General features: G+C 52.8%; 8 protein-coding genes across 8 annotated transcripts in view; 5 read left to right on the top strand and 3 right to left on the bottom strand.

Moving 5' to 3' along the window:
- The window catches only part of LBRM_16_0910 (conserved hypothetical protein), a gene marked incomplete at both ends in the record, with an annotated part of 4,974 nt that extends 47 nt beyond the window's left edge, over positions 1–4,927 (bottom strand). The window contains one exon of the mRNA XM_001563643.2: positions 1–4,927. This exon is cut by the window's left edge and continues 47 nt beyond it. Coding sequence (XP_001563693.1) covers positions 1–4,927 — 4,927 coding nt within the window.
- Positions 4,928–6,169: 1,242 nt separating this feature from the next.
- Positions 6,170–6,604, bottom strand: LBRM_16_0920 (putative flagellar calcium-binding protein; the record flags this gene model as incomplete). The annotated part of the gene is made up of 1 exon (XM_001563644.1): positions 6,170–6,604. The coding sequence occupies one exon, from the start codon at positions 6,602–6,604 to the stop codon at positions 6,170–6,172; it is 435 nt and encodes a 144-aa protein (XP_001563694.1).
- Positions 6,605–7,739: 1,135 nt separating this feature from the next.
- LBRM_16_0930 (putative flagellar calcium-binding protein) lies at positions 7,740–8,351 on the bottom strand (the record flags this gene model as incomplete). The annotated part of the gene is made up of 1 exon (XM_001563645.1): positions 7,740–8,351. The coding sequence occupies one exon, from the start codon at positions 8,349–8,351 to the stop codon at positions 7,740–7,742; it is 612 nt and encodes a 203-aa protein (XP_001563695.1).
- A 3,827-nt stretch (positions 8,352–12,178) lies between these two features.
- On the top strand, positions 12,179–12,850 carry LBRM_16_0940 (conserved hypothetical protein; the record flags this gene model as incomplete). The annotated part of the gene is made up of 1 exon (XM_001563646.1): positions 12,179–12,850. One exon carries the CDS (start codon positions 12,179–12,181, stop codon positions 12,848–12,850), a length of 672 nt encoding a protein of 223 aa, XP_001563696.1.
- A 271-nt stretch (positions 12,851–13,121) lies between these two features.
- Positions 13,122–13,460, top strand: LBRM_16_0950 (putative dynein light chain; the record flags this gene model as incomplete). Its single annotated transcript, XM_001563647.1, has 1 exon — positions 13,122–13,460. One exon carries the CDS (start codon positions 13,122–13,124, stop codon positions 13,458–13,460), a length of 339 nt encoding a protein of 112 aa, XP_001563697.1.
- Positions 13,461–13,695: 235 nt separating this feature from the next.
- On the top strand, positions 13,696–15,177 carry LBRM_16_0960 (sucrose-phosphate synthase-like protein; the record flags this gene model as incomplete). Its single annotated transcript, XM_001563648.2, has 1 exon — positions 13,696–15,177. One exon carries the CDS (start codon positions 13,696–13,698, stop codon positions 15,175–15,177), a length of 1,482 nt encoding a protein of 493 aa, XP_001563698.2.
- A 562-nt stretch (positions 15,178–15,739) lies between these two features.
- Positions 15,740–17,206, top strand: LBRM_16_0970 (conserved hypothetical protein; the record flags this gene model as incomplete). The annotated part of the gene is made up of 1 exon (XM_001563649.1): positions 15,740–17,206. The coding sequence occupies one exon, from the start codon at positions 15,740–15,742 to the stop codon at positions 17,204–17,206; it is 1,467 nt and encodes a 488-aa protein (XP_001563699.1).
- A 713-nt stretch (positions 17,207–17,919) lies between these two features.
- LBRM_16_0980 (conserved hypothetical protein) lies at positions 17,920–20,202 on the top strand (the record flags this gene model as incomplete). Its single annotated transcript, XM_001563650.1, has 1 exon — positions 17,920–20,202. The coding sequence occupies one exon, from the start codon at positions 17,920–17,922 to the stop codon at positions 20,200–20,202; it is 2,283 nt and encodes a 760-aa protein (XP_001563700.1).
- Between the last annotated feature and the right edge of the window lie 1,960 nt (positions 20,203–22,162).

The following is a 22,162-nucleotide window of genomic DNA, read 5'->3' on the forward strand; positions in this document are numbered from 1 at the left end:
AGTCGACATACCCGTAGTCATTCGCTGCTGGATGGAGATCGTGCTCAGACGCCCAGATGGCAAATCCGTTGAAGAGCATCGTTCCCTCCTCATGGCACCGCCGGTCGACGTGCTCAAACACCTCCACGGGGTTTTCAACATGTGCACCCCATTGACGGAGAAGCTGACGTGCTATACGGAACTGAGCCAGCGACACCTCCTTCTTCATTAGTCCCGCCTCCAGCGTGATTTGATAGGGCCGTGTGGATGCCTCATAGAGGTCAACCGCAGCGCTGCGAGTGTGCAGAGTCACTGCCACGCCGTCCGCAGCAACAGCTGCATCTTCGGCACCATCCGCTCGTTTGTTCCTCCTAGCCCCAACGGACTCTCCGCCTGACCTGCCCTCATCTGGGTCAGCGGTGTCATATCGCTGCTGCTTCTGCACGACGTGGAGCGTTTCCGGGTGGACATGACCGCCGCACGTCAGCACATCAAACATGAAGTACAGTTCGAGGTACCGATAGAGATACGCCAGGAAGGCATTGAACTCCCACGGCATGAGCACCTGCTCCTCCGTGTGCTGTGTGAGATATATCACATTCTGACGTTCTGCCGCTACGTCTTTGGTCGCTCTGAAAGCGCGCAGGAGCGCTGCGCTGAAGTCTGCACGAAAGGACTGCAGTTGAACCCTGTCCATGAGCCCGCGCGCGATGTCGGACATCGTCAGGTACCCACGCTGACGGTGGTCCATCCACATAAAGAGCTCGCGACGCCGCTGACGCTGATGCAGTGACGGACCAAAGGGCAGCAGAACGCGAAGGCACTCCCAGTAGGACAACTTTGCAGAGGTATCGTAGCTGCCCATCTCGCCGAGAAGGGCACCTTGGGTGTTCAGCATCTCATGGATGTCTTGGGCCTCGATGCCCTCCAAGTATGACTGACGAACGCGATAGGAGAGGAGGTGCGAGTGGCTCACGAGGAAAGCGGCAATGGAGTGTGCACCACGCCGGCAGGTCACATCCGGCACGATGCCTGTCGTCTGCATATCATGCCACAGGTCGGTCACTACGCTGGATAGCGTACTTGACATCTCTGCGGGCATTGCGATCAAAGGAAGAAGGGGGAGCAGGCTCTGCGAAAGTAGCTCTGTCATTTTTTCTTGATACTCTGCTGGGGTGCTGGGGACTCTATGCACACTGCCGTCAGAAGACACGGCGCCTGAAGAAGCCTCTAGCACCGCGAGGGCGTAGTACAGGCTAATGTACGCAGAGACAAAGTGATGCATGTACTGCAAGAAGAAACGGAAATCACGGCGGTGCACCTTGCGAGAGCCAGGGTCGGTGTGGTGAAGCGCCGCGTTGGACCCGCACTCACAGCTGTCCAACCACCGTGGCACTGACGAGGAAGAGGAAGATGCTTGCGCCTCTCCTCTGTCACCAGGTGGCGTTGCCCCAGCGGTTGATTCTTCGTCCATGCCAAAGACGCGAGTGGTTACTTCTCTGACGCCCCAGCGGCGCTCCAGCACAGCAGAGGTGATCTCAACTGGAAGGAAGCCGTCTTCGTCCTCAGAAGCCTCGACTGGGTACGATTCTGACAAGTGCTCGCGATGCTGCTTTAGGCGGAGAATCTCCCGCATCGTGGACTGCCGCTCGCAGCGGTGCTCTGTGGACGCTGTGAAGGGGATGCGCTGCGCATAGGACTCCCTCCACCAATCGTACAAGGACTCCAGCGCGTAATGCTCCGCACGATAAGAGCCGTACCAGAGACACATGTTTTGCAGCGAGATGAACCCTTTGTATGTGTTTTCGAAGCAATGGGATCGAAGCCATAGCTGCGCCTCTTCAAGCGTAGGAATGGCCGAAATACCACCTTTAGTAAGGCGACCAAAGTACGCTAGTAGGCTCAGGCAGTCTTGCTCCGAGAGAAACACTTCTACAGTCCCATCCTGAGCGACACCCCTCACCCCCGTGTTGGCTTCCACCGCCGATTCGTACGCTTTTTCCGTCATCAAGTACCCCAAGATAAACTGCAAGAAGGAGCTGAAGCCGCGGCGGGTGATGCCCAGCTCGCCATGGTCGCAGGTGCCGCAACCACTTTGGCTTACTATGAACTGAAGCGCGCGCGCGCCCACTTCAGCCACGTGGTCCTCGTCAAGGTGAAGCTGCTGAAAGAAGAGCATGTATCTCGTATATAATGCATGGAGAAAGAGCGACTGCCTACCGCGTGCACTTTCCGCGGGTCCGTTTCGCTGTGCTTCCCGCTCAGTCAACTGAGCAAAGACTCGATAGCAACCGACGAGAGTTTGCAGTGGCATTGCGTGGCTGAGGGCCAGCAGCGTGCTCTCACCCTCCCACTTCGGGTAGTCACCGCTGCTGCCGTCCTCCGCCGCTGAAGACGTGACGGAGCCGTCAGCGTACTGCGTGTGGGTCCTCCAGTCCATGAAGCAGTGCTGACGCGTGTAGTTGAACACAATCACAAAAAGAATTTGACGCACCCTCGCTGTTGGTGTCCTGTCCGGTGCATTCCGTTGTTCGACTTCGCCGTCGTCGTAACCGTGGCAGTCGACCGCCGAGTGCGGCACACCCTGGAAAGACCGAAAAGCACTCTCAACAGTGAATTGGGGGCTCATCGTTAGGGTGGCAAGGACATCGGTCGCGCTGCTCGTCGGGAGCAAAAGGGCGTTTGAGTTATTCAACAACACATCCGCCGGACACTCCAGGTACTTGCAAATAGCCGCCATAGCACGGACAAAATGAGCCTGAGTTACGCCGGTGGTCATCAGTGGCCGCGTCGCGCTGAGCTGAACGACACCGAAGCTGATATCAGAATTCACCGATTTTTCGGCCCTCGGTGCAGTGTCCTCGAAGCCGCGTTGCGCAGCAGCGACGCAGAAAAGTGTGCGCACAGCAAACTCCATGCATGTAGAGTTCTCCATGAGTGACAGACGATCAAGTGACTCAGAACGTAGCCGGTACAGCCACCTTGTCACCGCTGCCAACTCGACCTCGTCACTAGCAGAAAGAGCACACCAGCAGCGAGGCTCAAGGGAGGCATACCGCACCACCATCGCAGCTACGCAGGCGCTGTGATCGGTGTACTGAGGCAGCCCCCCCACGGCCTCAAGCGCTTTCGCGGCCAACAGTGGGCCGCATGCGGATAAGCCCTCCTGATTGAGGGTGAAGACCTCACGGAGAAAAGACTCGATGAAGGCGTGTCGCTGCTTCGTTTGGTCTATGCCAACTGCACTACGGAGTTCATCGATAGAGCGCAGGGACAGGGATACGTGGCGCCCCTGCGCGAGACCTCGCACCACCATCGCGCAAAGTGCATCAAAGCTGACGCCTCTCACGCCATCTTCCATGTCGTTCTCGGCAACGGAGTTGAAAAGACGACGCATAATATCCAGGGTCAATGCTGCTCTCAGAGGCCCGCACCCTGCGGCAGAGCCCAGGAGAGGATCGAGGCAGGTGTCATGCCTCGCCTGCGCTGCGACTAATACGATGCGGAAGGTGTCGAAATCAGTAGGCCTTGGCAAGCATGACTCGTCGTCCAAACCCTCCAGATCCGACCGCTTCAACTGGTGGATGAGGACGTCGCAGTACAAATCATGGAGTGCCAGGTAGTGCCTCAAGTAATTACACAGCTGGCTAGTAGTCGAAATAGTGCCGCCGACTCCAGAAGTGTGCTCAAACGCCTTGCGCGACAAAATTTGGTGCACGGTCCGATTCGGCAGAGACTCTCTCACCTCCAACAGTCCCCAGCACATGCCCTCGACATCCTCAGCCGACAGCGCCTCGCAGTTGCCGCGCCACCTCTCGACTTGCTTCTCCATCTCCCTTTCGAGGGCTTCCTTTTTCGCTAGAAGCTGCCCGTAGGCTTCGGAGAGATGACCGAGCGGCTCCAGTTCCGCTAGCTCGCACTTGACTTCACTCAGATGAAGCAGTCGCGTGCGCCACTGCTGTCGCAGGCTGTTCTTGGGCTGTAGCAATACTGAGGAGAGCGGCACTGGTGCGACTCCGTATGACGCAAAGTCCTCCTCCGGGCCGCAGAAAGAGAGCGCACACTCCATTGCGGCCCACTCAGCAAACACCAGAAGGGAGACGCTCGAACGCACCGAGGCGATGTCACAGCTGCAGAGGGGATTACTGCTCTGCCGCTCCGTCATCGGAACAACCCGTTTTTCGTACTCTGTCGCTAGAGCAATGAGTCGTGGCGCTAGAGAGTCATCGCTTGAAGTCGCTGTGGATGTGCTTGTACTTTTGGGGGTGTATGCCAGGACGGAGGGCATTTGAGAGTGGAGCTGTTCCATGGCAAGTCCCTCTAGCATGGACGAGGTGAGTTGAACTGCCGATCCCTCCCTCCATACCTCCTCCAGCGTATCTTGGAACAGCACTGTACCCTCGGTGCTTTGTTGGAGCAAAGCACTTTGCTCCGATAGCCGCGCGAGCGCCTTCATGAACGCCTTTGTTGATTTAGGGAGTGCTTTTTGCTCTTGGAGTACCGCCAGCACATGGTAGAACTCACAACATGCAACCATCCAAACTCGGTAGTCCCACCGGGAGATGAAACTGCCCTCTCGGATGATGCTAAACACCTCTGTTGCGGCGTGACGAGCATGTTCTGCTGACACGACGGACAGCAATCGCCGAAATAGGACTGCATTGTACGGATGTGGTGTGTCTTTTCCCTCACTAGGAAATAAGAAATACTTCAGAAGAGAGGCCTGTTCGACTAGGAGGGAATCGCACGTGAAAAGGCGTCCGTCTCGTAAGAGGAACTCCTGGGACGCCTGCCGCGCTGCATCGCTCGCGCGTGACGCAAAGACACTCGATCTTTCACTAACACCGTTCGGTTCCAATACCCCGTACAACTTTGGGTCTAGACCCCAGCGCTGTTGGAGGTCGATGTATACATCACGAAACGAAAGAGAGGAGGAAGTGCACCCCATTGCTAGGAAGTCCAATGATGAGAGAAAAGGGGGCCCCTTTTGCCTGCACCTTGCGGCATGCAGCGGGAGTTACAACTCGGTTGAGCCTGTATGTGCGTCCGTCTTCGTCTATAAAAAGAAAGGGGCTGCTTGACCACTCTCTCAGGTGCCCTCTGAAGGAGACAGCAGGTGCAGAAGAGGGAAGTTCTCGTTCAGTCAAGCCGCTCAGCGCCCTTGACAAATATGCCTCCCATCCGCTGACGAGCCACCATCGCGTACGCAAAGAAAAAAAAAAAAACAAGAAAAAAATGAACAGCATTTTTTCGTGGACGAAGGGAGAGCGAAACGACCACATAGTACTCCACTAAAAGGGAGTCGCATAGAGCACTTGATTTGTTGCTGCACTTCCGCAGTAGCGAAGCTATGCAGATACATCAGTGTAGATGTATGGCGCACTGCACCCAGTTGTCACTGCTGTACCTCTGAAACATGTCGAAGCGTCTTTCAATGCACGAAGTAGAGTGGCAGAACAGCCTGCAAAGAGCAGTACTCAGAAAACAGCAAGTTCACCTTATGCTATGGCGAATTTCTGTTGGTCTTGCTTTTATTTTTGTCGTTGCTTTGCAGACCCTTGGGTATTCAATCATGAATAGAAAAAAAAAAAATAGAAATAAAAACATATAAGGGAAACTCCGGGAGAAAAGAGAAACGATCTTATTATCCCGAGACAAGGAGTGCAAGATCACAGATTGACGCCACAGTTACTGCGCGCATCACCCGATACGGAAAGCGCTCATGCACATTGGGGAAAGTAAATTACAGAAAAGAAACCTCAGAAAAGAAAGACTGAGTCTATCTAAGAAAAGGAAGTGCTTGTACGCCTCTCAACTCTTTCAAATTGTAACTCAGTAACACAACTACGTAACCGCCTTGTAATTCATCAACGTGAATCACAAAGGCACCAGAAAAGGGCACAAAAAGTGGGCCTAAAGGAGAGCGAAAAATGAAAAGCGCTCAACGTGATGTATGCTTTGTAGAAGAGTTGACACAAGACGCGACCTCTACTTGCTCGTGGACTCAACTTGATACAAGAAAATACGTTGTGCTTGTGCACTGTAGAATTCAGCAGGAGGAAAATATAAGCGAGGGAGAGTGTGATTCTTCTCTCTAATAAAAGCAAAGCTGGGGAAAGGGAGTAAAGAGAGATTAGCTTTTCTTCTTTACATGATGCGCAACTGCACATGAGCCTGTGGGGTGTCAAGTCTATTTCTTTCTGTTGCCTGGGTCACCCTTAGTGTTCAGCTTGCATCCAGTGGCCCACGCAGCGAATTCGTCAAATGTCACCTGCCCAGTGCTGTTCGTGTCGATCTCCTTGAATATTTTGTCTGGATCCTCGATGGCAACGCCCCACTCACCAATTCTCGGCAGGGCAGCCTTGAACTCTTTCGCGCTCACCAGCATATTGCCGGAGGTGTCAATCTCGTCGAACATGACGGTGAGCTCGAAGTAGTCGTAGATGTAGCACAGCATCAGGCGGAACTCCAAGAGCTCAACGTAGTCAGAGCTTTCCTGGCCGTCGTCAGCGGTGTTGCCCATGCTTTTGGCCTTGCTGAAGGCTCTCTGCACGATGTCGCGCAGGCGCGTTGTGAACTCATCAAGCTGAAGAATATCCACGCAGCCCTGGTAGACCTCCTCCATTGTGAGCTTCCCAGATTCGCTATTATCGAACTTCTTGAACAACAATACGTGGCGCTCCTTGTCCTCAGGGGTCCTCTGGCGGGGTAGGCTCTGGCGGATCTTCTCCCACGCAGTTTTGTGTTCTTCGATGATCCTTGTGTTGCATGTTACCAGAGATGATGTAGCAGACTAGAAGGAGATATAGCCATTTTTCGAATGAAACTAGAGTGGTTGAAAATTAAACAAGTAATTGGGTTCATTTCTTTTTTTTTTTTTGCTTTAGCTGGAAAGAGAAGAGAAATTGTGAAGCACGAGAGCTAGTGATTGAATGGGGAGACTAGCAGAGAGACTGGTATATTATCGAATTATCTCCAGTGTAGAGCGCTAATCTCACAGAAATAGCACATCGAGTAACACCAGCGATCCCGAACTCTAACCTGATCTGTCGCAAAGGAATTAGCAGCGAAAAAAAAAACTTTCTTCAAGCCGAGTAGGAGTGAAGTCAGAGGGAAATAGTCAGCTTGTCTTTTATTCTACCAGGCACCGAACAATTGATTTCCAAGTTTTAAGCTACACATAAATGAATAAAACTCCAGAGTGGAGATGTATATTACATTAGAGGAGGCTGCAGGAAAGGGGAGAATAAAAAGCTCAAGCAATTTAACTCAACATCGCGCCGCCAAAGTCAGTACTGCAAGTCTGCTTCAGCCAAGGTCAAATAGAATCATTTCTACTTTCATATAGTAGATATAGCCAAGGCTTGTTCTTTCTTGCTGTTGTGACTCAGTGTCGACCACGTATGTAACTTTTTTTTCTTCTTCAATTTCTTCATTTTGTCTGTACATATCACTCTACACGATGCGCAGTGAATCTGAATAAGATAACCAAAAAATGCACAGAATCAATCAAAAGGGGGGATATGGGGAAAAGACATAATACATTAGAAAACACACAAGAACAAGTACAAAAAAAAAAAACTAGGAAAAGCTCAGCGGCAAGAAAAAAAAGTATGCCCATGAGATAAGTAAGTACTGGACGCGAAGAGGTCTCACGGCCTCACAGACCTTCCTCCCGATAGTCACAGATCTTTCTTTGTGTTCTTGTTGTCTTCATTCCTTTTTGTTTGCTGAGGATCACACGGTAGCAGGCACAGGTGCTACTCGGACTTCATAGCATCTGCGTCAGATTGAAGCTTGCATCCAGTGGCCCACGCAGCGAATTCGTCAAATGTCACCTGCCCAGTGCTGTTCGTGTCGATCTCCTTGAATATTTTGTCTGGATCCTCGATGGCAACGCCCCACTCACCAATTCTCGGCAGGGCAGCCTTGAACTCTTTCGCGCTCACCAGCATATTGCCGGAGGTGTCAATCTCGTCGAACATGACGGTGAGCTCGAAGTAGTCGTAGATGTAGCACAGCATCAGGCGGAACTCCAAGAGCTCAACGTAGTCAGAGCTTTCCTGGCCGTCGTCAGCGGTGTTGCCCATGCTTTTGGCCTTGCTGAAGGCTCTCTGCACGATGTCGCGCAGGCGCGTTGTGAACTCATCAAGCTGAAGAATATCCACGCAGCCCTGGTAGACCTCCTCCATTGTGAGCTTCCCAGATTCGCTATTATCGAACTTCTTGAACAACAATACGTGGCGCTCCTTGTCCTCAGGGGTCCTCTGGCGGGGTAGGCTCTGGCGGATCTTCTCCCACGCAGCCTTGCGCTCGGCGGCAGTCCTATCCTCTCCAGACTTCGGAGCAGCCTTGGAAGTGTTGCAGCCCATTGAGTTGAGTAGTGGTGCTTTTGGGAGTGAACGGAATATATCGAAAGGAAGCAGTTCACTAAAAATGGATGTTTTAGAGGCAGCAATTACTTTTGTGCAGAATGAATATTGTAGGAGGTACTGAAGAAACGCAGAAAGTGTCAGCAATTAGTCATGGTAGCACAGGTTTTTTGAGAGAGCAGCTGCAAGTAGCATAGTTGTAGCTGTGATGGTGCAAAAAAGCATAAGTGTCTCTTTGTAATTAAACGTACGTACGGAATGCACTGTTCGTCAAGATTCACGAGACGGCAGACTTCCAGTTGGGAAATCTCTTGCACACCGCTCATCAAAATCAAAGACTATGAATTCCTCTTCTTTGAGACGTTGCAAGTCATGAAATAGTCTTGGACATGCTTTTTTTCTGCCTTCAATTTATCACATTTGAAGATTGCCATCCTCGTTTCAGCGCGTTCGAAGCACGAAAAAAACTCACCAGTGTCAGGATGTATTCGAAGTCCTATTCGTCCTTCGGCTCCCCACGCCCCCTTCCGATCTTAAGATCACCGCGCAGACCCCTACCTTACGACTGCAGAAGCGTGTCCAAGTCAGAAATTTTCCAGCGAGTCTTGAAAACAAATGCGCGTATCACGGTACCTCGCCCACAAACCGAAACGCGTGACGCCATGCACCCCGTAGTTTGCCGAATGAACAAACGCAAAAAGTCTTCTTGTGTTTGGCTGTCCCACAAGTCTGCCCGCGCCAAACTGCGTTATGCGCGCCTTTGCGCGAATTCGCCTTGCCTTTGGGGGGCGCAGGGGCCGCAAGACGGCGCGCCCCCCCCCCGAAAAACCATCCCCGGGACCAGAGAGTCGCGCGCGGGCGCGACCCCCCGCAAGCCCGGTGGGTAAAAATGTGGACAGCGCCGCCCCCCAAATTGGAAGACGGCACGGCGGGCAGCTTTTTTGGAAACTGGAGAAAACCCTTTCTGCGGTGCCACGGGGAGAAAAACAAAGCCTTCGGCACCCCGCACCACCGGCGCGCTGACAACAAAGGGCCGGCCACGAGGAAAACGCACAAGAGCCCAAAACCACCGCACCGCGAGTCCCCCAACGAGCGCCACGGGGAACGACACCCCCTGTCACAGGCCATACCCACAACCCCTTCCCGCACCAAACGACGATGAGCACCAAGAAGGAAGCCACGCCAAAAAGCCAGCCTTAAGGAAACCCCAAAACGGGACGCAACCACCATCACCGAAGGCGGCGCCTGGCCAGCAAGGCCCGCTGACGTGGTGAAAATGCCGGCAACACTCTTTCGAATAGGAAAATGATGCGCTCTCTTCCGCGAGGGCGCTTCCTGGCGCCGGGCCGCCGCCCCCTCCCCAAAAGCCGCGCGGCGAAAGCCCGCCCCACCACCACCCGAACGGAGCTAACCAAACCACGAGAACCCCAAACAACAACACCCCGCAGACCCCCTCCCCCGAGTGCCAAAACACGAAAACAAAGCAGCCGGCCGGGCATCATGGCATGGGAAAGATTAAAAAAAGCACACCACCCCGACAAAAAGCATACGCTATGCTGTCCGCATCTTTTTCTCTCAGCAGGTGCCTTCAGAGAATTCAGAAGACAGACGCCTGCCCCCCAGATTACCCCTGTCGCCTGCACGAATGAAAATCGCCCTTTTGTCCCCCGCCATCCCCAAGGGAGATAAAGCGCCACTTCGCCAGACCACCCCCGCAGGCTAACAAACCCCAAGAGGAACCCAAACCCAACAAAAGAATCCGCACCTTCGAGGTCAAGTCAAGTCTTCAAAAGTGATCACCATTGATGCATTTCATTTCCGCATTGCGCATCGCAAAAGATGAATTCATTGGGAATGTTTTGCGCCGCTTTTTTTTCCCGCAGACATCCAACCTGGCAGGCGGTCCCGGTGTCATTTGCTTACGAACGAAAAAAATTCCACCATCATGCCAGCGATCCGTTATGCCACTATGAAGTCTTTCACTTTCTCTTCTACCTACCTTCACACAGGCCGCCTTTCAGCTTTCCTAGGAACAGCGAAATGCTGGAAACCAACAGCCTGGTGGGCCCCCTTGGGGTGCCTGTGGTCAGTTTCGGCGCTCGGCAGCGGAAGAAAGACTTGCATTGGAGAAAATTTAGCGCAGATAGATTCATTTACTTCAAAATATTCTATGTGCAATACGCTTCGGCTGTTCTTGACATCTGGCCAACCTGTTCGTGAAGTCTTTTTACCGAAAGCTTTTGATTTTTTTTTCTAAATTCAAGTCTTCGATGAAAAGCACCGTTTGTGATGTTCCCTTTTGGCTGTAGTTTAGTCGAGCGCACCTTACACGCGGTGATGCTGAAAAACGACATGCTGTATAAAAAAGCTGAAAATACGAGGTAGTCACTAGCTTTATTTTTTTCACATTTGAGCAAGGCATGCGTAAGAGAAAGACAGGGGCTCTCGTCATTGCAGTATGGGGTAGCTTCCTGAACCTGATTTACATATGTGTATTGTCCAAGTTTTTTTTCTCGTCTTAAAAAATACCCCCACATTTTTTTTCCCCCGAGGCAAGCCGTAAGGAATACGGAGTAATTTCAGCTTTTCCACAAATTCTGAAGAAAGTTTGTAGTCTAATGCGGGAAGGTCTGGTTTGTATCCTGTTTGCCTGCGATGTACGCTTTTTCAGGGCCCGGCTTTCCGCGTTGCTGGGGTGCAACATGGATCAGAAAAAAAACAATGCGCGGTGGCGGCGTTCTTGGGGTCCCCGTGGGGGTGTTTTGTTCTAGACTTTCTGTTTTTTTTTTTTCTTTTGAACGGTGTATGGCGCTGGTGATTGTCGTGGGGCGCGTTTTTGTCCTGGGGGGTCTCTTTGCGCTGTGGGGGTGGGCTTCGCTGCGTTGTTTCTGCCGGTGGGCGGGAGCTCGGTGGTGGTGGGGTCGCGTTTTGGATTGTGTTGGCGCGCGCGTGGTGGCAGCTTGCGCCTGGTTGGCTGTTTTGGGTTCTCTTTTGGTGTTTGGTTGCCGTGAGGTCATTGTTTACCGCGCGCCAGGAAAAGCGCCGGTTTTTCATCCGACGGCGCTTAATGCCGCGCCGGCTGGCTTTGTTGGTTCCTTTGCGGGGGTCGTGTCCCGGGTTTTGGGGGCGGTTGGGGGGGGGCCGGGGGCCCGGCGTTTCGCCGCCAAACGCGCCCGGAGGGCGGCGGCCGGCCCGCGAGAAAAAACCGTGGGGGCCGGGCTTGTGGGGTGGGCCGGGTCTTTTTCAGCCACAAAAGGTCCCGCGGTATAAGAGTGGAAGGGTGAAACGAAATCTCGCTCTGGAAAATTGGTGTGGCTCTGGCCTTTTTGGTGGATTTTGGCGTGGAAAAGCTTTTCGGATCCCTCTGAAAATGGGTGGCGGTGGGGGTGGTGGCTTTCTCCTGGTGTGTGTGTGTGTGTGTGGGTGGTGAGGGGGGATGGCGGGGATTTCCCTGGGTGTGGGTGTGGCGGGTATGGGGGGCGCGGCGCTATCCCAAGGGGTGGGGGTGCATGGGGCCTGTGTCATTCGGGGAGTCGTGGCTTTAATGACTTTTTGAAGCGGCGGAGGGAAACGCTCTCGTGGCGCAGGGGCTTACTTAACAAGCGCCGTGTCGCAGCCGGTGCGGTACACTTTGGGGTGTCGCAAGGACTGAAAGGCTTGCCCATGTTCCCGCATGACTGACTGTGCATCTGCCTTTGCAGTCTTGCATGGCAGGTCTTATCCTATTCTGTTCTCTATCTGCTCAATCTTCTCCTCCTCTCTTGTAGTTCCTTTCCGTACACATCGCATAACCTGGGATCGTTGTTGGTGGTTTTCCGTTCTCAAAAATGGGATTGGGCGAATCGAAGCCAAAACTGTCTCAGTTGACAGAGAAGCCAGAAAAGTCGCAAATCACACCTTCTGACAAAGCACGCCTCCAGCTGAAGCTTCAGCGAGACAATGTACAGGCAGCTATTCGCAAATATGAGCGCGTTGCGAGCCTGGAGCACGAGAAGGCGAAGGAATTCATGCGTGCAGGGAACAAGCGCAAGGCACTGTACTGTCTTAAGCGAGAGAAGGCGCAACAATCACAGATCTCAATAGTGACTGACATGCTAGACAATGTGCAGCGCCTGATTGATACCGTCGAGTTTACCCAGATTCAAGGGGAAGTGGTTGCAGCCATGAAGGTCGGAAAGTGCGAACTAGAGAACCTTAACAAAATGCTCAATATCGATGATATTGAGAGACTCATGGATGAAGCTAGTGAATCAATTGAAGAGGCCAACCAGATCAACGCTGTGCTCAGCCAGCCCCTTGCCGGGGTTCAGGATGACGACGAGCTGCTGCTCAAGTTGGAGCAGTTCGGTGAGACACAGAAGGTCGACCAGGAACTCCCTAACCTTACTGTACCAGCTCATTCACTTCCTCAAAAGGAATCAGGGCTCGTGAAGAGAGAGGAGGAGGAGGAGGAGGAGGACCAAGACGCAGATGCTCTGCATGTTCGTCAGTATGCTTAGTAAGCGACAAATTTCATTTTGCTCAAGAAAGTGTTTGTCAATATCCCTCGTCCATACATGCAACAGAAAAGTAAAACTAAGGAAACACTCGCTGCTTGCTGCTACCCATGGGGAAGCTCCAGTATGGATTTAAGTCTGCCATCCGGGGCGATGAGAGCTATAGTTCCCACTGCTACCTCTTTACCGTATGAGGATCTCCTAACTGTTTTTTCCTGTTCCTTTCTTTCTGCCCTATAAAGGAGTCTCAGAGTTGCATTCCCTGCTTAAGCAAATGGATACCAAAGCCAAGGAGCCGGAAGGGCCATGTAACCTCGAATATGTGCGTCGCTACACCCAGTCTCTCAACTACCCGCTAGAGAAGACGAGTGACATGTCCGAGGAGATGCGAGTCGACTGCAAAGAGATTGTAGTCAACGCACTGGAGAAACACGAGGACAGCTACGAGCTAGCTGCCAAGTACGTGAAGGAGCAGATGGACAAGAAGTTTGGACCTTCCTGGCATTGCGTCATTGGCGAGGGATTCGGATTTGAGATCACCTACGAGGTGAAGCACCTGATGTACATGTTTCACAAGGGTTTCATTGCGATTGTTGTCTTCAAGGGCCTCTAAGGTGGGGCTAATAGCACTTGGACTTTTCATGTATACAACTTTACCTCCCAAACGCAAGAAATTGAACACCCACCTCAGCGGGCCATGGATCCAATCATCTGAAGCGATCTAGTCAGGCTCCAATCAACAGTGTGAAAGGTGTTTAGAGTTGACATGAATGACTACCTTTCTTTTTATTTACTAATATTCTCTACTCCGCGCTCTTTGTACGTGTGAGCGAAGTATTTATGAGGTTATGCAGTCACTTTGTCTCCTACTCCCTATCTCGGTTTGCAAAAGGACCTGTATCTCACTGGCCATCGCATTTTCAAAAACAGCAACAATGACCAAGGAGTGGCTGATCTTTGCCTTGGGCACCAATAACTGGCAGGGATCAGAGCAGTTTGCCCCAGGGTCTGGCATTCTTCACCAAGGTCAACATGTGGCCATGAACATGCTGAATAGCTGCCACTGCTACTCAATATGGCCATCTGATCTCCAAAAGACCCCAACGGATCGTGACGACTACCGCGTGTACGAGATTCCTCACCCTATTCCCATCTGTGAAAGTGTCGGACCACAGAGCAGCAAGAGATGGCATTCCATGAGCGATGAGGAGGTGACAAGCTACTGCGACACTCTGCTGAAGGAGTGCATTGATTTCATCGCCTACATTGAGAAGAAGCACGGCAAGCGTATCGACCTCTTTCTTGCTCATCATTGCTTCATGAATCCTGTGATTATGTCCGAGATCAACGAGCGTCGTGTGGCACAGGGGATTCCACAGGTGCCACTTGTGGTTTTTGCGCATGGAACGGCTCTTAAGATGTACGAGAATGAAATCAATAAGCTTCCAGAGTTTCCCATGAAGTACTACGACTGGATTCGTGGCACCAAGAGTATCTTTGAGGGGACTGGTCACGTCTCTGGTGTTTTTGCCGTCTCGGCGCAGCAGAAGAGTACCTTTGAAAAGCTGTTCCCCCTTTTCCCCATTGAGCGCGTCGCCATCACACCCTGCGGTTACAACCAGCTGGTGTTTCACCCAATGCCAGGGATGACACGCGAAAAGGCTTTTGGTCACATGCCCCAGGTTCTCTACGACGGATTTGATGCCACCCAGCTTTCATCCATGCAGTGCAATGTGCGTCCTGGTCAGTGCATCCCTAACGTGAGCGCGTACGACAGGGTCGTTGTTTTTTGTGGCCGCTTCGCTCACTGGAAGCGAATCGACTCCGTCCTGAAAGCTGCCAGTATGTGGGAGAAAGAGGACAAGAAGATCCTTACTCTGATCTTTGGTGCCGGGTCCCAAGAAACTCGGAAGCTGTATGTAGATATGGCTTATCAGGATCTGGGGCTGAAAGACACCTTCTTCCTGGGCCCTCAGAGCCAACCTGATCTGGCCAATATCTACACTGTCGTGGATATCTCTGTGTTTCCGAGCCATGAGGAGCCCTTCGGACTGGTGTTCATCGAGTGCATGGGGTGCGGAACACCTGTGATTGGTGCCAAATCCGGTGGACCGCTGGACTTTGTTAGCGACGAGGTTGGTACCTTGGTGGACGAAGGTACAAATGACGAGGTTGCTGAGCGTGTCTATGCTGCGGTGAAGCAGGCGCTCGTGGAGGACTGGAAGAAGATAAAAGGTCCCCAGTGCGAACAGTATGCGCTCAAGAAGTTCAGTCTAACTACACAGGCGGAACTGATGCTTCGATTTGTGGAGAGCCACTTTACCAAGTAATATCTCCGTGTACAAAATTTTGTTTGAGAGCTAGTGAAGTTTGTTACCTCTCTGTCTTTTCGCACCCCTTTTTTATTTTTATACACAAATGCATTCTTTTTATTGGTTGCTTTTCATTCAATTGCCGGTGACTGTACCAGAGAGACTTATTATTGGAGTCTGTAGGTGGATACTTTGATTTCTTCAAACAAGCAAAGTACTTCTGTCTCCGATAGTGTTCTCAGGCGCCTATTGCGAACGCTATCTTCCGTTTACTACTTTAGACCAACTTCTTACTTCACACTAGTGTTCACTCAAGGGGTGTGGGTTGGCTCTCATCCTCGTCATCTCTCTCTTTTCTCTTGGTTATTACACACTGCAACGAGAGACTTGTACTGTCGTATGCGCTCTTCCCCAAGCTTCAGGTGTAGTAGCGGCAAGTTTCCTGCCTTGCAGCCCCATGTACTTGCACTCGTTCTAAAGTGACCTCTTCTTCCACTTTGGCTAGTACGTACTTTTCTTCTTTCTCTTCCTTCATGTACACGGCAGAAATACCTTGCTGGGGGCGAAGTAACTCCAAGTGATGAGGCTTCTGAGCAAAGTGATCGTCGGAACCACCTGCGTCACGATCTTCTGTGGTAGTGCTTACGTGGCCGCCATCACTCTTTCCCCACCCCCAAACTACGTAGTAAGCAACAATGACCGGTTAAAAAGTTACGACAGGCTGTCCATTGGCAATCTGTATGAGAAAAAGACGAAGAGTCAAGAATTTTACCTGGGTCTTAGTCGGTGGCGGCGGAAGATGCTACGGGACGAAGGCCTGCTTCGCGGGCGGGTGCTAGAGGTTGGTGCTGGGTGTATGGGAAACTACGCATACTACCCCCACAAATACTTCAGCGACGATCCGGAGGTCCAGCGACACTTGAAGGTTATGCTAGGCTTCGGAGACAATGCCCAGGCAGCGTGCAGCGGTGCCAACACCACTAGCTACATCCTGCAGCACATTGTGAAGGAAAACCCGTGCGACGAGATTGTGTTGTGCGATCGATCAGCCGGAATGGTTCAGTCGTGCATCGCAAAGATAGAGAGCCGACTGGGCTATACTCCGTATCGGTACCCCGACTATGACATTGCTGGAATCCGCAGTTCGATTGAAGCCCGTCTTCGCTCTCAGCACAGCGCAAAAGAATCGGGGTCCGAGTCGGTTGACAAAGTCGCTCTTCGGAAGAGAAAGATTCTACACGAAGACGGGACCGTACGTGAAGTGCTGGTGACACCTCTAAGCGGGACTGAAGAGGAGGAGTTTCTAGCGGCAACATCATCACAGATGGATTCGGCTCCCGATTCTGTAATCGTGCCTGTGCTGCGAGCCCTTGATCCCGGCGACAAGCTGCGGCTCCTTTCCAAGGAAGGGGAGGCCGCACTGGTGCAACGAGAGCGTGAAGTTCAGGCTCGCGGGGAGTTTCGACGACGAGTCGAGAGCGAGCTTCAGCGCGAGGAAAGAGTGAGTATGCTCAATCGTGGATGCACCAACTACTCTGCTGCCGATACTTCAAGAGTTGAAAAGAACCTACTGGTTGAAGCGCCTCCAGAGCTTCGCAGCAGCAATCATGAACTTGAAAGACAGCCTTTGTTTGCCGTAGCCAACTATGCCGCCGAGCAACTCCCGTTCCCTGACAACAGCTTCGACGCCGTGGTGGACATGTTTGGCCTGTGCAGCTTCGATGACCCAGTCCGCGCTTTACGTGAGCTGTCGCGTGTGTGCAAACCAGGAGGAAAGCTGCTTCTCATCGAACATGGAAAGGGCCACTCTGTTCGTGTCAACAATCATCTGGATAAATGGGCGCCGCGGCACGCGAAGAACTGGGGGTGCTGGTGGAATAGGGATATTCGCCGCGTGATTCGCCTGAGCGGGGTTTCTATAGAGAAGTGGGAAAGCAAGCACTTCGGGACGTCGCACTACATTGTCGCAAAGCCGTACAAATCTATGGAGGAGTGGGACAGGTTCGAACTCCAGCGCAAGCAGCAGGGGATGAAGACTGCCGTTTAGCGGAGCACTAGTGCCCTTTTGGGAATAGAGGCGCAATGCCTCGGTGTGCGCTTGAAATGGGACAGGCTCGAGCACCCCCAATTGCGTTGTCCTCAAGGGTGCTGTCGTCATCACACCCGATGGTGCATAGGTACGCGTTCTCGTGCCTGTTTTGTGGAATGGTAGGGTCTATGTGTATCGTGTACGGCAGCCCCCGTACGAGTTTGAGTCCTTGTCGTGTGGTACATGACGTTTTTGTTGTGGCTGTTTTGCTGTTGCGAATTGTGTTCACATCTTTCGGTAAACTGAGGATTCTTCTGAGCAATATGTCTTGTACCTCTCCAGCGCTGCTTTCCGAGAGCAATCCTCTTTTCGTGTTTATCTTGCTCTGGCCGTAGTGGTTGCCTCTTTTGCTGGTGGGTGCCAAGGGTGGTAACGTGCTGAGAAGTCGCAGCACCGCTGCAGCGGCGAGGATGCGCCCAGGCTTCACGTACCAAAGGTCCCCCTTCCCTCGCCGCTCTCTTTGCTTTCGCCTGGATTGCTTCTTTGGCAGCTTTTCCTTTTATGCCTCTCTTTCGCCTTTGTCCCTCTTTCCTGTCCTCCTCTTTTTGCTGCTCTGAGCGAATGTGTGCGGCACCCACGGTTTCAGCCGAGCTGGTGCTTTTTTTTTGGTTTACACATCTACACCACTGGTGCAGCCTTACTCTTTCCTTCAACACTCCGAAATCGACGAAATGGCTGTGGTGTACCCGAGCGAGGATGACGAGAGCGTGTTGGTTGGCTTCACAGAGATTTTCACACAGCAAGAAAGCGTGCATGCGGTTCTTTGCGTGGCAGAGCAGGATGTGCAGACAGTAAGGGACGCATGCAGCTCTGTGCTAGCGCATCTCAGTAGCACAAGGCGGCTTATTCTTGCCTCTGTCCCTCTCACTCAGACAGAGGACGCGCAGCTTGTCTTAGGAAATGATGACAGTAACACAGCATATCAGATGGGCAGTGTCTATCCTCACGTGCTGCAGCACAGCAATTCCATGGGGTACGACATCACCCTCTCCGAGTCTGTGGGGGCTGCACCGCCACTGCTTCATCATCCAAAGCGCTTTCTAGGGACACAGCTCGACGCAATCAACCTCATGGCGGCAGAACTGGAAAGCGCCAAGGACACGCTGCTATCTTTAAACGCGAGGTACGCATACTTATGGACCACGAGCGTGGACGAGCTGCGCCGCTACGTCGCACAAGAGGAAAGACGTCAGCAGATGCGGCAGCCGATGTGGGAGCGTGTCCGGATGAGGCCCGCTCCGACTGAGGAGGAAACGCAGAAGGGGCCAGCACATAGTCCCATTGATGAAGTGGGGCAGAGAGGCGCAGGCTCTCAGCAGGGAGACGCACTGAGCATAGCTGAGGGGGCGCCAGAGGAGGACCCCCAAGTAGAGGCACCCTCTGAGTCATTTGCGCAAGGGCCAACGTACCGCACACTGCTGGCGCTGGATGCGTCGCAGCTGCCATCGAAGCAAGTCCAGCGCAGCTTCATGAAGTTCATTCAGGCGTGCTTGTCTCTTCTAGAGTGGGTGGACAGCATTTTAGGACTTCTCTCTGGCAGGTACGACGTACCGCAGGCTGGTACATTCAAGGTTTCGATGCAGCGCGAGTCTGCGCAGCGCAAAGTTGACACGGTTCTCGAGGCAAGCGAGCAGAGAGCGACAGAGCAGGCAACTGAATCCGCTGGGCTCCCCGGGACCAAAACTGTGCGTGTTTTCCGCTACGAGATACGCGACGTGAGCAACATCTACGACATGTTCTACCAGCAGGCGGAGTGCTTCTACCTCCCCGAGTACGCCCTGTATGATGCACGGATACAGCAACGACTCCTGCAGCCGTCCTACTACTACGCCCTGCGCATTCTAATTGAGGACATAACGACTGAGATGACTCGGTTAGAGAACATCGCCGGCTCGCGGGCGGATTTGGTGCGCAACGACACTCGTCTGTCGCCCTTTGGCGCGTATCAACGCGGCGCCTTTGTCCCCTACCCTGAGGCGTTCGGAATGGGCATGGACTCATCTTTACCTGCTCCGCGCAACAGGGTAGCTGCGGGAAGCGGCGACCCAGCTAAGGTTGTCTTTCAGCCTGCGCTGCCACAGTTTGCGTTTCTCCGCAACACGCTGCGGGTGCTTCTCAGCGTCTCCATCAACGAAGACGACCGAACGAGCTTCAAGCGGTATGAGGAGCTGTACCAGGCTCTTGTGCAAAGTTCCAGAGATGCAGTGGCCACGCTGCAGCACCTTCCAAAGCCTCCGTCATCCCTTCTCGAGCCTGTTACACAGGGCAGGTTTGGCAATAGGGGCCCCAGAACGGCTGGCCGCCCGTGCTGCGAGCTGGTGCTAGTTTCGCAGGAGAACATCGCGCAGGAGGCGAGGTCGGGTGACAAAGTGGTGTGGGTGATATCTGCTGAGGACCGTGGGCGGCTGCGTGCTGGATTTGAGGTATACTGGGAGCTGAGGGCCGGCGTACACTCCTTAAAGTTGTCTCTCGATAAGGACATTAGCCGCAAAGATAAGTCTCACCGCACTCGTCTGCTTGACGCGTGCGTGGCGCATGAGAAGGACCCGGTGGCGATTATGGCCCTCCAGCACGAACGGGAGCTCCATGAGGCGGAGCTCCGTTCTCGACGTGAGAACGGTGGCTGGCTGAGGGCTGCACGGGCGTCGCTGCGGTCACTGACTGGGATCGCCACCTGCAAGGCCGAGGTTCAAATGGAAGATCTCGGCATCCCGACGGTCCCACAGCGCGATGATGCTGGGGCGGAAATGACGACTACCTCGCCCTACCACGAGGAGAAAACGTTACTGCAGGAGAGCGTGAACCGACTCTGGTGCGCTGTGGAGGCGCACGGTGTGCACATGGAGCACGAGTACCCGGGCCTGTTCTACCGCGGCGAAAGGCAGCGTTGGACGAGGCGTGTCGGCTCACTGATCGAGAAGGCTAACGCAGTCGGCGTGGTCTTCTCGCCGTGAGCAACGTCTGCGTGCTGATGGAGAGGGAGTGTTTTTCCTGGCCATGGCGTCCTGAGGTATGCTAGCCTTGTATCTGCGCTTTTGCTCCCTCTCCAGCGTAGCGGTTCTCCACGCCAGCCCCGCAGACTTTGTTAGTTGTGCGTTCCCTCACTTACGCTCACACCCGCTCTCGGCCTTCGCCGTACGGACAATCGAAGATATCAGCCACAACCATCGCAGAAGGTAATAGCACCCAGACCCCTCCCTGGATACCCTTACCAAATTCTGCTTTGCAGCGTTCTCCCCTGCCTCTCGCAGACATTTTTTTTTTTTTGTCGTCCGTGCTGGTGTTAGGACACCATGACCCATTTTACACACACGCATACATATGTGTGCACGGACCCACACTCACACCCGCACCCACACAATAACATCATGTCCCTCTTTCTGTTCGTTTTCCTTTCTTCCCTTCTTCTCACGTTTGGCTTTCTCCGCCGCTCACGTTTTCTCTTCTACCCCTTCCTCTCTGTATACCCAAATGCGTAGTCACACACAGATACAGACGCATGCCTCTGTGCGCGAACATACGCAGACGCGCGTCTCACTCATTCATGGTGGGGACTCTTCGCAGCTTGTCGCTAATTTGTTACACTTTACGTTTCTCTTTTTTCGTTCTCTTTTCTGCAGCTCGGTTAGTTTCAGCCTACGCTGTTTGGTTGTTGCATGTAATCGAGGGGGTTCTTCTGCACATCTGCGCCTCCCTGCGTATACATATATCTGTAGAAACCGATAGAAAGAGAGACGCAAGGAGCAAAATAACCCAAGCAAGGCAGAAATTGCGGGCGGAGATCCTGGTGTTGTCTTGGGGAAATGAGACGTGGGCTGTTTACGATACCGAGAAGAGGAGGAGTAGTGTCAAAGGTGATGGCGCTAGTGGACCAGGTGTAGAGCGTCGACGAGTTGCAGTATCCTCTGTCTCCATGTGCTACGAACATAACACTTACTCGGTACACTACCGTTTTTTTTTTTCCTGTCTCTGCCCAGTAAAAGTGTTTTTTTTTTTCCCACGTCTGTCTTGCCTCGTTGCATGCCAAGGCTTTCGTGCTTGTTCGTGTGCGTGTGCATTGTGTGTGTGTGTCTCAGGACACGTGCTGTTCTCACGTGCAGCTCTGTTCCATGCTATTCAAGAAACTGATTTACTTTTCCGTCATCTTGCTCTCTCCACTTGCGGTGTGTCTCTCTTCTGTGGTGCTGTTTTTATTGTCTTGTCCATTGCCTCATCTTCCACCACAAGAAAGTGAGTGGAGGATGCGGGTATGTGGGCCGATGATCTACAGCAGGAATCCAAAGGAGGATTATGAAACTACAAGCGAAACGAAACTCGAGCTGACACGCACAGCGGTTGCAAAAAGGGGGAAGAGGAAGTTGCAGTAAAGGGCTCCAGGACCACTGGGGCTGGTGATTGGACCTCTTTATCCCACTTTCTCTTCCTCGACCTCATCAAGACCCTGATCGAAGCTCGAATGCTTCCTGGGTGCCGATGCGCATCTAAATCGTTCTTTTGATTATTCCTTGGACGTTTCGGCTAACGCAGGTGGGGAAGCACTCTGTGCGCGTGGGTAGAGGCAGCGGGGGAAATACAGTTTCGTTAAAGTCCCCGTGACCGAGAGGAAGAAGAGACACTTGGGAGCGCAGCACCCCCTCCATAGTGCATGCCATGAGCTCTTTCATGAGCTGCATCACTTTTACTTCTTTCTCTCGCTTGCCTCTCGGTCTCGACGCCGTACAACCGATGGGTTCACACATATACACATACTTTTACACCGTCAAGAGGGACTGCTGAAGCTTTCAGCAGCGCCGGACGAACTGCATAGTGTGAGTGCCTGTGGCTCACTGGGACAGAAGCCCTCCTTCACTTTCCCTCACGTTTTCTTCCTTTACCTCCCCGCTGCGCATTTGATTTGTAATTCAGATTAGAAGG

Source organism: Leishmania braziliensis, chromosome 16 (assembly GCF_000002845.2).
Source record: "Leishmania braziliensis MHOM/BR/75/M2904 complete genome, chromosome 16".
Lineage (NCBI taxonomy): Eukaryota > Euglenozoa > Kinetoplastea > Trypanosomatida > Trypanosomatidae > Leishmania > Leishmania braziliensis.